This window comes from Pleurodeles waltl, chromosome 3_1, assembly GCF_031143425.1.
Source record: "Pleurodeles waltl isolate 20211129_DDA chromosome 3_1, aPleWal1.hap1.20221129, whole genome shotgun sequence".
In the NCBI taxonomy this organism is placed as follows: Eukaryota; Metazoa; Chordata; class Amphibia; order Caudata; family Salamandridae; genus Pleurodeles; species Pleurodeles waltl.
This window is the reverse complement of record NC_090440.1, coordinates 151,616,689-151,629,683: the sequence shown is the minus strand read 5'-3', so window position 1 is coordinate 151,629,683 and position 12,995 is coordinate 151,616,689. Positions and strand designations below refer to the sequence as shown.

Below are 12,995 nucleotides of genomic sequence, written 5' to 3'. Positions count from 1 at the left end.
AATGGCCTAAAATAAATTTGCCCCCCCAACCCCCATCCCCCCCCCGGGAGCGACCCTTGCCTACGGGGTCGCTCCCCCTGCGTGACATTGGCGCCAAAAAACAAATCCCCGGTGCCTAGTGGTTTCTGCCCCCTTGGGGGCAGATTGACCTAAAATTGGCCAATCTGCCCCCAGGGGGGCAGAAATGGTCTAAATACAATTTGCCCCCCCAGGGGAGCGACCCTTGCCTGATGGGTCGCTCCCCATCTCTAAAAAAAGAAACAACCAAAAAAAAACACACAAAAAAAAATTTGCCCTGGTGCCTAGAGTGTTCTGCCCCCCCCCGGGGGGCAGTTCGGCCTAATAATAGGCCGATCTGTCCCCCGGGGGGGCAGAAATGGCCTAAAATAAATTTGCCCCCCCAACCCCCACCCCCCCCCCCCCCGGGAGCGACCCTTGCCTACGGGGTCGCTCCCCCTGCGTGACATTGGCGCCAAAAAACAAATCCCCGGTGCCTAGTGGTTTCTGCCCCCTTGGGGGCAGATTGACCTAAAATTGGCCAATCTGCCCCCAGGGGGGCAGAAATGGTCTAAATACAATTTGCCCCCCCAGGGGAGCGACCCTTGCCTGATGGGTCGCTCCCCATCTCTAAAAAAAGAAACAAAAAAAAAAAAAAACACAAAAAAAAAATTGCCCTGGCGCCTAGAGTGTTCTGGCCCCCCCCCGGGGGCAGTTCGGCCTAATAATAGGCCGATCTGTCCCCCGGGGGGGGCAGAAATGGCCTAAAATAAATTTGCCCCCCCAACCCCCACCCCCGCCCCCGGGAGCGACCCTTGCCTACGGGGTCGCTCCCCCTGCGTGACATTGGCGCCAAAAAACAAATCCCCGGTGCCTAGTGGTTTCTGCCCCCTTGGGGGCAGATTGACCTAAAATTGGCCAATCTGCCCCCAGGGGGGCAGAAATGGTCTAAATACAATTTGCCCCCCCAGGGGAGCGACCCTTGCCTGATGGGTCGCTCCCCATCTCTAAAAAAAGAAACAACAAAAAAAAAAACACAAAAAAAAAATTGCCCTGGCGCCTAGAGTGTTCTGCCCCCCCCCCGGGGGCAGTTCGGCCTAATAATAGGCCGATCTGTCCCCCGGGGGGGCAGAAATGGCCTAAAATAAATTTGCCCCCCCAACCTCCACCCCCCCCCCGGGAGCGACCCTTGCCTACGGGGTCGCTCACCCTGCGTGACATTGGCGCCAAAAAACAAATCCCCGGTGCCTAGTGGTTTCTGCCCCCTAGGGGGCAGATTGACCTAAAATTGGCCAATCTGCCCCCAGGGGGGCAGAAATGGTCTAAATACAATTTGCCCCCCCAGGGGAGCGACCCTTGCCTGATGGGTCGCTCCCCATCTCTAAAAAAAGAAACAACAAAAAAAAAAAACACAAAAAAAAAATTGCCCTGGCGCCTAGAGTGTTCTGCCCCCCCCCCCCGGGGGCAGTTCGGCCTAATAATAGGCCGATCTGTCCCCCGGGGGGGCAGAAATGGCCTAAAATAAATTTGCCCCCCCAACCCCCATCCCCCCCCCGGGAGCGACCCTTGCCTACGGGGTCGCTCCCCCTGCGTGACATTGGCGCCAAAAAACAAATCCCCGGTGCCTAGTGGTTTCTGCCCCCTTGGGGGCAGATTGACCTAAAATTGGCCAATCTGCCCCCAGGGGGGCAGAAATGGTCTAAATACAATTTGCCCCCCCAGGGGAGCGACCCTTGCCTGATGGGTCGCTCCCCATCTCTAAAAAAAGAAACAACAAAAAAAAAAAACACAAAAAAAAAATTGCCCTGGCGCCTAGAGTGTTCTGCCCCCCCCCGTAGGCAGTTCGGCCTAATAATAGGCCGATCTGTCCCCCGGGGGGGCAGAAATGGCCTAAAATAAATTTGCCCCCCCAACCCCCATCCCCCCCCGGGAGCGACCCTTGCCTACGGGGTCGCTCCCCCTGCGTGACATTGGCGCCAAAAAACAAATCCCCGGTGCCTAGTGGTTTCTGCCCCCTTGGGGGCAGATTGACCTAAAATTGGCCAATCTGCCCCCAGGGGGGCAGAAATGGTCTAAATACAATTTGCCCCCCCAGGGGAGCGACCCTTGCCTGATGGGTCGCTCCCCATCTCTAAAAAAAGAAACAAAAAAAAAAAAAACACAAAAAAAAAATTGCCCTGGCGCCTAGAGTGTTCTGCCCCCCCCCCCGGGGGCAGTTCGGCCTAATAATAGGCCGATCTGTCCCCCGGGGGGGCAGAAATGGCCTAAAATAAATTTGCCCCCCCAACCTCCACCCCCCCCCGGGAGCGACCCTTGCCTACGGGGTCGCTCCCCCTGCGTGACATTGGCGCCAAAAAACAAATCCCCGGTGCCTTGTGGTTTCTGCCCCCTTGGGGGCAGATTGACCTAAAATTGGCCAATCTGCCCCCAGGGGGGCAGAAATGGTCTAAATACAATTTGCCCCCCCAGGGGAGCGACCCTTGCCTGATGGGTCGCTCCCCATCTCTAAAAAAAGAAACAACAAAAAAAAAAACACAAAAAAAAATTGCCCTGGCGCCTAGAGTGTTCTGCCCCCCCCCGGGGGCAGTTCGGCCTAATAATAGCCCGATCTGTCCCCCGGGGGGGCAGAAATGGCCTAAAATAAATTTGCATTCACCCCCCCCCCCCCCCGGGAGCGACCCTTGACTACGGGGTCGCTCCCCCTGCGTGACATTGGCGCCAAAAAACAAATCCCCGGTGCCTAGTGGTTTCTGCCCCCTTGGGGGCAGATTGACCTAAAATCGGCCAATCTGCCCCCAGGGGGGCAGAAATGGTCTAAATACAATTTGCCCCCCAGGGGAGCGACCCTTGCCTGATGGGTCGCTCCCCATCTCTAAAAAAAAAAAAAAAAGAACAAAAAAAAAAAAACACAAAAAAAAAAATTGCCCTGGCGCCTAGAGGTTTCTTCCCCCCCTGGGGGCAGATCGGCCTAATAATAGGCCGATCTGCCCCCAGGGGGGGCAGAAAAGGCCTTCCCAAAAAATTGCCCCCCCTGGGAGCGACCCTTGCCAAAGGGGTCGCTTTGTTGCGTGACATTCGCGCGCAAAAACAAACTCCCTGGTGTCTAATGGTTTCTGCCCCCCTTGGGGGCAGATTGGCCTTATCAAAATAGGCCAATCTGCCCCCAAGGGGGGCAGAAATGGCCTAAATATATATTGCCCCGTAGGGGAGCGACCCTTGCCTAAGGGATCGCTCCCCACCTAAAAAAAAAGAATTCATCACAAAAAAAAAAATAAAAAAAAAATGGTCCCTGGTGCCTAGAGGTTTCTGCCCCCCCTGGGGGCAGATCGGCCTAATAATAGGCCAATCTGCCCCCAGGGGGGGCAGAAAAGGCCTTCCTAAAAAAATGCCCCCCTGGGAGCGACCCTTGCCCAAGGGGTCGCTCCCTTTTGCCAATTTCAAGAAAAAAAAAAAAATCCCTGGTGTCTAGTGGGGTTTCAAAAGCCGGATTGCAAGCAATCCGGCTTTTGAAACCTGTGAGAGACTTCAAAGGGAAGGAAATACATTTCCTTCCCTTTGAAGCCTCTCGGGGCCTCCCCCATGGGATTGAAAAAGAAATGCAAAAGCATTTCTTTTTCAATCGCGCTGGAAGCTCTGCTTCCAGCGCGATGGGGGAGACCCTGTGACTAATCAGCACGCGCTCGCGCGCTGACGTCACAGGGGGGGTTGGGGGGTCGGGGGTGGGAGGGGAAGGGCTTCCCCTTCCATCCCTGACTTGGGGGGGTGGAGGGGAACCCCACAGAGGGAGCGAGAGCGCTCCCTCTGGGCTGTGTGCCGAGGACGTAGTGGTTACGTCCTCGGCACAGCAGCACTGTGCCGCAGGACGTAACCACTACGTCCGCGGCACAGAAGGGGTTAATGCCGGTGCAGGGTGTTTTACTATACATTTGTGGCCCACTACTGTGGGCTATAATGGATGTTAAAGGCTTTGAACCTGGGATACAGGTGCGAGTGCAAGCCAGGACTTCTAAAGAGTGTGAGGGCTATGCAAAAGTGGCAGACCGAGGCAGAAGGGCTATAGTGCTATTACCACCCACTAAGGGTAGAATGGTCTAACTTAAAAATGAACAAATAGAAAGACAAACATTGGAATGTTGAAGCTGAAAGTTTGTACCAGCCATTTGCCTGCCCACTAATGTCCCTCTGGAAATTCCCGCTTCTCCCTCCTGGATAAGGTATTCTTGCTCCAATTTTCTAAAAGATAGGAATGGGGTAGGAAAAGGAATAGGTTAGACTTTATTATTATGCACAATCTTACTGCTCCACAGGTTTGTATTGGTCATCGGCCCGGTTACCCAACTGCAGAGAACCCTCCGGTCTAACATCTGACCTACGGGTTCAATCCCAGACTACACACCAAGCCCCTAAGGGGACCATTCTACTCCTTTCATAAAAGTGCACTGATCAACATGCGGTCTTTAGATAAACATGCTCTTGAGATATACAGCGCACTGGTGTCTGAGAAAGTTGACTTGCTCTTTATTACTGAACCCTGGACTTCGAATGGCTCGACTCTGGACATGGGCTTTGCCTGCCCTCCTGGATTCAATATGGACCCGTGCAGTTTTAGGCCCATATCCCTTCTTCTGTTCCCCCTGAAAACTATACTTGTCAATAAAATTCCCTCTAATCTTCTGTAAGATCATAATGTACTTGAGCCGGCACAGTCAGGATTTCCCCCAGCTGACGGCACTAAATCTGCCCTGGGAAGACAGAGAAAATAATCTTGTGTGAAATGATGAATGCATGTCACCTTTCCAACCAGGGGAACCAACTTGTGAATAAACCTTAACTGGATTCCCCGGGCAGCATTTACTAATAACTAAGATAATGTCACTAATTAAAGTGGCAGGTGATTACTAAAGTTTGGCAAATTGAGAGATCTCCAGCCATTCTCAAAGAAAGATTCAAACTGTATACCCATGGCCAATACACCTTCAATTCAACACGAGATGAGAGTATCATTGTTAGAAATGGGGTTTGTGGTTGGCTGGGGTAGGCACCTAAGCCAGGCAGAACCCACCACTATAGTCAGGGCAAGTAAATCACACACCAAAGATAACCTGTGTTCATCCCCTATTAGCTTGGTGCAGAGCAGTCAGGCTTATCCCTAGACGTCATGTGTAAAATGTTTGCGCAAGCCACCCACACCAGTGACACAATAAATACACCACAAAAGAGATTCCACACAGGAATATATAAACCTATGTTTCTATATTGGAAATACATAACTTGGATCAGAAACATCATAGATCATAAGTATGCTCGGCTATAACACTTATTACAATGGAACTTAGTATCGTAATAATGCATGGGACAAACCAGCATACAACATTCCATGACTACATGAAGAGGTAGCAGTTGTAAGAGTATGGACCATCACTTAAGTGCTAATCTGTAAAGGCATATATCCTAAATATCATGCATATGAGACAGTTACTGACATAGGGCACGGGATCCTGTTCATGCAGGTACCAAGACGATATGTATAATACCCCCAAAATGCAGTAGTTTGGGTAAAGAAAACACCCACATCACAGACCAACCAGCAGATTAGGTCCATAAATCTCCAGGTGTCATCATGAGGTTACCTCCAGTGGTGAGATCACACAAACATCAGGGCCCCCTCCTGCTCTTCTACTAGTGGGGTTACAATACTACTGAGGACCTGGTGAAACTCGGGAGGTAGGGCATCCAAGCACCGGGGCACCTACTATGTATATGTTAGTCTGGTTCCTAACGTGTCACCAGGAGGCAGTTGTTATGATATAATGGGAGTACTGTTAGCCCCCTCAGGAATCAGATGCATAGTGTGGGGGGCTACAGGATGGGAGGCACCCTCCGGTGCTGTACAACAATTGAGGCAATTGTAACACAGGTGATCAGGGGCGCAGGAGCTCCTGCCCTCCCATTAGGGTTATACAGCGATTCCTAACTCCTCACTGGGGTGAGGTTTCCAAGAGCTCGTGCTGTGAGGAAGCCTTCGACATGGTACTTGGGGTGGCATCCCTGCTGCAACACTGAGGTTTGTGAGCACCCCTCCCTGCAGCAGCCTGAGGGACCCCTGGCTCTGTCCCAGGTAAGGAGAGGAAGTGGGAGGCACAGACACACCTGGTAGAGTGTTGTGGGAAGACCCTCCTTGGGCCACCCCGCATGTAGTCACTGAGGAAGCAGCTGCCACGAGCTGTCAGTCAGGTCGCGAAGGTACCAGCAGCAGGTCCGGGCACGGGGCAAAAGGATTGGCGGTGATGTCTTCTGAGGTTGGTGCTTGTCCTCAGGTGTCCAACGGGGGCCGACCGCAGCACCTGACTCCTCGCTCCCTAGGGAGGCAGTGCTAGCAGACCCCAAAGTGCTTTGCCATTTAGTCTATGGGACACTTCTCCTAACAACAGGCGCCTCATCACAGGCGCCCGTTTGGCTGCACCCATTGTCGGTGCTGCAGCACCAGTTTTGGCCAGGTAGCTTTTATTATTACCAGGATCGCTCAACATGCGCTGGAGGGAGCGATGCAGATGGTGGGGCTCACGGGTCCTTCTATATCCTCACAAGCCTCCACAAGAGCAGGGAAGGGCATGCCCACAGTCCCTGGAAAGCACTGGGGGCACAGAACAGGATGCAGAAAGGCAGGCCAACACATCAGGTCCTGGTAGGAAAGTGAAAGTCCTTCTTGAGGCTCAGTAGGCCACAGGTTAGCACATCATAGCTAGGGGTTCAAGTGGCAGTTCCTCCTGGCAGTGCCTAGGGGACCCAAAGTCATGGAGCAGCTGGCAGCAGGCCAACAAGCAGAAAAGCTATTCATTGGGTCCTTTATGCCACCCAGCAGCAGCAGGTAGCAGAGCAACAACAAAAAGAGAAGTCCAAATGAGCCCTTCGGTGCAGTGCAGCAGTCCCCTCTGACTGAGGTTCAGTCCCAGTTCCAAAAGTGCTCTAAAATCATAGGGTCCGAGCCCCTGTGCGTATACTCACAATGTCTTCTAGGAAAGGGGTGTCTTCAAAGTAACCCTTTCAAGTGTAACACAACACCTTTCAACCCAGCCCTGGTTCCAGACATCTAATTCAGCCCATTGTGTGAGGGCAGGACACAGCCTAGTGACATGCAAGATGTGAACGACCCTCTCACTCCCCAGCCCAGGATGACTATCAGTATGCAGATTCCTTTTCTGTCACACCCAGCCCCTCCTGTCTTGTTGCTGTCTGGAAAGTATGCATCAAGTGGAGCTGTCACTCTGCCCTAGACATGGATTGGAGTCAGGCTGCAAAGCACTTAAAGTTATAAGCACAGAGAAATGCCCACTTTCTAAAAGTGCCATTTCTAAAATAGTAATGCAAAATCCAGCTACACCAATAAGCAGGATTTCTCACTACCATTCCAAACATGCCCACACTACTCCTCACAGATCAGAAATTACCACTTATATATATAGTGTAATTTTCAATTTTAACCTATGAGTGGAGCAGCCCTTACAGTAGTGAAAAACAAAATAGGCTGTTTGTCACTACTAGGACATGTAAAACATATAAGTACATGTCTTACCTTTTACATACACAGGATCCTGCCCTTAGGGCTATCTGGGGCCTACCTTAATGGTGACTTGGGTGTAGTAAAAAGGGAGTTCAGGCCTTGGCAATTAGTTTGAATTGCCAAGTCAATGTGGCAGTATTCTGCACATGCAGGCACTGTAGTGGCAGGCCTGAGACAAGTTTGAAAGGCTACTTCTGTGGGTGGCCCAATCAGTGCTGCAGGCCCCCTAGTAGCAATTACTTTACAGACCCTGGATATATGGTATACATCTTTACAAAGCACTTATAGGTAATTTAACTATGCCAAACAGATGTAAGCCAATCATACCAAGTTTTAGGGACGAGAGCACATGCCCTTTAGCACTGCTTAGCAGTGTTAAAGTGCCCAGAGTCCTAAAGCCAACAAAAAGAGAGTCAGAAAAATAAGAGAAGGAAGACAAAAAGTTTGGGGATAACCCTGCAGAAAGGCGCAATTCCAGTAATAATTGATAATACTGTTGCTGATGTCGCACATGCAGGGAAGAGGCTGTACATGTTCTAGTCTCAGTTGTGTGTGCAGAGCTCGTGGTTCAGGTCCACTTTGTCTGTACATCTTCTTCAGGTCTCGCATGGATGTTCTAGATGGAGCAACAATGTCTGGAGAAAGTAGCAACCAGAGTGGCACATGATTTTGGTATATCAGTAGGGTCACTGGAGACGAATAAAGGACTGACATAAAGCCATAAATATCAGATTTCCAGATTTGTTTGCTTCTGTTTTTGAGAGAAGTAGCCATAGAATGCAACAGATATTGGATCTATATAGGAAATAAATTGGAGAAATAAAAGCCTAATTTAGTGGGCACTGGAAATATCGAGGAACTCGGTCATGTCGGACTGGAGAGAATTTGTAAACTTGTTGCTAGCCAGTGAAAACAGGAATTGGCCGAAAAGGAAGCTTTCCCTAAAGTTTTATGTGGGAATCAACAAGAAGAAAAACAAAGGTGTGACTACCAAAAGGGGCGACGACCCATCTTCACTTCTGGTGTTAGTGTGGGCATGAATTAGAAAAATGCTTATTTTAAGATGGATCTAATCAACAGGGCCAAATATAGGCAGCTCACCTCCATCTAGAAAAGAGGATTTAACTGAGTTGTACCACATAGATTATCCTGACACATATTTCCCAAGATTCAGATGCCCATCAAAAAACAAAAACACCCAACTGGCGATACCAACAGTCAGATCACCGAAACTTGTAAGGCCTCTAGACCTACACTATTCACATACTGACCAAGAAAGGACCCCCCCTGAATAGAAGTCCAATTAACACAGTGTTATCACGGCATATCAGAGCCCCCTCATTGCTTCTCGAGTTCTGCAGTGAGCTGGAAACCTGGCTCTGTGATTACCCTCACAAGGCGACAGTTGGATGCCCACCTGCCAAGTACGTGGGTACCCTCGGGGGTGATATACAAATACACCCCACATAACAGGATTTCATTACATTGTGAGTGTGGCCCTGGTTAAAGACTAATATTATAATCCCAAACATTCTGAAAGGTATGAAGCTTGGAAGGTGCGTAAAAGATGAATGAAAATAAGGTACTACTTGTATGAGGGAGAGGGCGAAGATAAAGGGTAGATGGCAGAGGGGCTAGAGCAAATAATGGATGATAAAGGTTCAAAAGAAGAGGGTGATCTGCAGGGCGCACAAAAGACTGAACTCGAGCACAGTGTGGACGCATCTTCTGACTTCCCCCTACATTCCTTTGTGTTTTACTTCATCACAGAACTATAACGGAACTACCGTTCTGCTGTTTGGATACGACAGTACCATTTTTCTGTGTGGAGGATTACCACCTGCTTTAGGGCTATTCCATGAAAACAACACTGGAATCACTTATTCAGCATGGTGTCCTGGCCAGCCAATCAGGAGCAACGAAGACAATACAGATCGATACATTATACTGTGTCTGTGCAGAACATATATTGTTTGGCTAAGTTTCGCTATAGTCACGTGGAGTACTTTTCAAATAAGCAGAGGGCTCGGGCCTCGGTAGCAGACCCAACAATGACCGAAGGTTTCTGCTCTGTGCCGTGCAGGCATGCCAAACTCTATCATACTGCGAGCAAGTGCTAGACAGATCGTCTTGGGTTCTTTAATTTAATTTTTGAATTTGCTTTGTCAGGGTCGGTTTACCGTAGTCCGCTTTTGCTTGGTTACAGCAGCACCACTTCTTCAGGGCTGCCTCTGTGCTTATGCTCTTGCCTCAAAGGATTCTGCCATGTGATGCTCGCCCACTTGGCATTTCGAAGCACCTAAAACAATCGATGGTTGCGTCTGCGTAGCTGACACACATACCACGTGCGCCTTTTCAGGGCAATTGCATGAGAGGAGGCAATCTTGCTCTTTTAACAGCAATAATAATGTGATTCCTATTGGATTGTAAAATTGGATTTCACTTTTAGGGAAAGAGAGATAGGGATATGCAGGGAGCGACTCCTACTTTTTATGGGGCCCCAAAACTTGTTCCGAAGCCTGGGAGGTTCTGCTCCTGGACCTCCTACACATGAAATATATGACTATCATGCTTGATAATGCAAGATCATTTCAGAGACGTGTGGTTGAAGTCCATTTCCTAATCATTGCCACCCTCCTATCCTAGTGATCTCAGAGTCCTGGTTAAATATTGCCCGTGGGACACGTTGGCCACCAGGCATTAAAACCTACATCCAGTAAGGGACTTGCCTCATCCAGGAAGTGGGGCAGTAGCTAGTTTTTATTTAAATTGCCGTTGTCACAACTTATGATGAAGGCAGAAAAGTTGATTGTGAAATGTCCTGCCCTGCTTAAAGGTCTTTGTGATAATAATCGTATATAGAACTCCAAGCCTAATTAATTTAGGCAGCTTAGTCATGAAAATATTGCTTCACACAGCTGGTGCGTCATCTTCTGATACCTGAGGAGTCCTCTTCCTCAGCACTATTTAATCAGCTGATTGCCCGGTTGGTATTCAGCTTGAGTTGCAGCTGATATGCTGCACCATGAGAAAGACCATAGCTTAGATTGGCCATCCTCTTTTTTTAGATTTGTCTCCTGCACCCATCACCATTTCCTCGTACCTGGTCTCAATGGTGCACTGTCAGGTTTGTGTAGTACGAGGGCCCTAAATGCAAGAGTCCTAAAAAAATGTGTACTTAGACAAAAGACTCAAACATCGTCGACCATGGCTAACTGGGCCAGCCTGCAAGTGTCTATATCCCTTGAATTGAGGGTTTAAGATATTGACAATGTCTACAGTGATTAACGTGAACGGATTCACTCATCGTGAGGGCTTGAAACTGATAAAACGAAACACCTAGTATAACAAGGAAGGCAGAGCTTTGTCACCACTGCGGCGAGAAGTGTGCAACAGAAGCAAGATGGCGTGAACCAAACCTGTGAAGCACCTATGAAAGGTGACATTATAATTATAAGGATGTCTTGGTGGTGGCACCTAACATTTCATACATGTGGACTGGATGATCCTCCAGTAATTGGAAAGAGATCTTCAGCGTCATTTGTGTTGTCCTGGTGGGCCCCTAAAGTTAAAGGGACCAAGCTCGGGGACAAATTCAATCTTCCAACACTTCAAGTGGCTGGCATGGTGTTACAAACTATTTAGGGCTGCGAAATGTCAAACTTTAAGGCTACTGTCTTTCCTTAGCCCTCTCGGTGAGAGAGCAGGTTTCACAAACAGCTAACCTGGTATTGTGATACTTGATTTTGCTTTCCTAGGATCTTTTGCCTTTCCACTCCATTTGTCTTCCCATATTGTATTGATGTAATATTTCTAAATATAGTGAAAAAGTAGTGATCGCAAACCGTGTTAAGTCACACTATTATAGGCATGAGGATCACAATCTGGTGTTCTAAAATCATTACCTATATCACAATGTCCACAAGCAACTAGCAATAGTTAGCAGTGTATATCAAGTGTAAAATGGGTGCCTTGTGTTTATATATTTTGAGTTTTATAGAGTCCTAACGTGACCTTGGCTACTTCTGTTTCATTTAAAATATGCTTTACTGTAACAGTTTGTAGAATTCCAATTGTATAGTTTACTGTTTTATTGGACATTTTTTAAATATTTTTATTTAAGGTGTTATTGAAATGTTTTATTGTATATAAGTCTTGCTGGACTTAAAATCTCTAATGCAGTTGTGATCACCGTTATATCTAGACTCAACCCTACACTGCCTTTTCTGCGCTATACCTGGATGCGCTACCCAAAAGACTCGAGGAGGCTCAGCAGGCCAGGTCCACATCTTATCCCAAGTACCTGGGGGCCCTGCTTACTAGGAGTGACTCGCAGACTATTCTGAATAACAAGGATAGGGGAGACACCATGACATGCCATAATTCTTCACACCATGCACAAGTCCACTTGTGCAAGGGCCAAAATACCAACAGACACTAGCCCCGCAGCACCGCCTGGCTGGAAATCTACCATAAGGCCTGGATGAGAAATCCAATAGACTCGACTGATTATTTTCAGTACAGGAAACCTGAAAAAGCCTGCCATTAATCTAGTTTCATCAAACACCCCATCAGTTCCCTTGATAAGTAGAACCAGTTTTGGCTCTAGTGTATGTATGTATGTATGTATGTATACTGCTTAGGAGACAGGTCTCCACGTCTTATGTTCTGTACAATCTTGACAGGTAGCGGCAGTAAAATAGCAAGACCCTATATGCACTGCAGATCAAAATCAATTTTATAATGTACTCTTTTGAAATGTCTTTTCAGGATGTTCATTTAGAAGAAAACAACACTGAATGGCTCACCATGCCTTCGTGCCAGTCGTGACGTCCTTTAACTTTCCGGATGACTCTTTGCTAATCTAAATAGCCAGTGATTTTGACATACTGTACACTCTGGGACATTACAGAGTGCTCGTCCGCAGCTGTATGTTCATAATTTTCAATAAAATCATAATTTTGTGCATATTATTTGAGTGGTCTGAATGCAGTAAGGTTTGTGCGTGTTCTATTTCTTCTGTATAAAATACAACATAGTGTAGAAATTAAGAATATTCATTAATCTGATCTAGATGCAATGCCAACAGTTCGATTAAGCGTAGCAAGTATTTCACCAAAACAATGTCCTAAATGGAAAATTATAACATCTATAGGAAAAGAGAAGAAGAGAAAAAGTGTAAAATAAGAATCAATAGAGACGTTGGTAATCTTGGCAGAACCACAGGCATGTAACCCAGGAGACAGTGGTTTGCAAAATTACTCATTCACCATGTTATCTAATTTACCTAAGTTCAGCACATACATAAATGTAAAGTTTTCCTTCTGAAGGTGTCAGCAAATGTCTCTTTCAGCAAAAAAGCGACTAGAACTTCAGTTCTTCTAAGAACCAAAGAAAATAGATTTGAATCATGCCAGGCTTCAGCTATAGGCTAAGT

At 47.9% G+C, this 12,995-nt stretch overlaps 1 protein-coding gene across 1 annotated transcript in view; it reads left to right on the top strand.

The window, feature by feature from the left end:
• Positions 1 to 12,531, top strand: part of RPS27L (ribosomal protein S27 like) — an 82,559-nt gene extending 70,028 nt beyond the window's left edge. Inside the window, exon 4 of the mRNA XM_069222006.1 lies at positions 12,329 to 12,531. Coding sequence (XP_069078107.1) covers positions 12,329 to 12,357 — 29 coding nt within the window. The 3' untranslated portion in view covers positions 12,358 to 12,531. The remainder of the gene's footprint in view (positions 1 to 12,328) is intronic.
• The last annotated feature ends 464 nt before the right edge of the window (positions 12,532 to 12,995 follow it).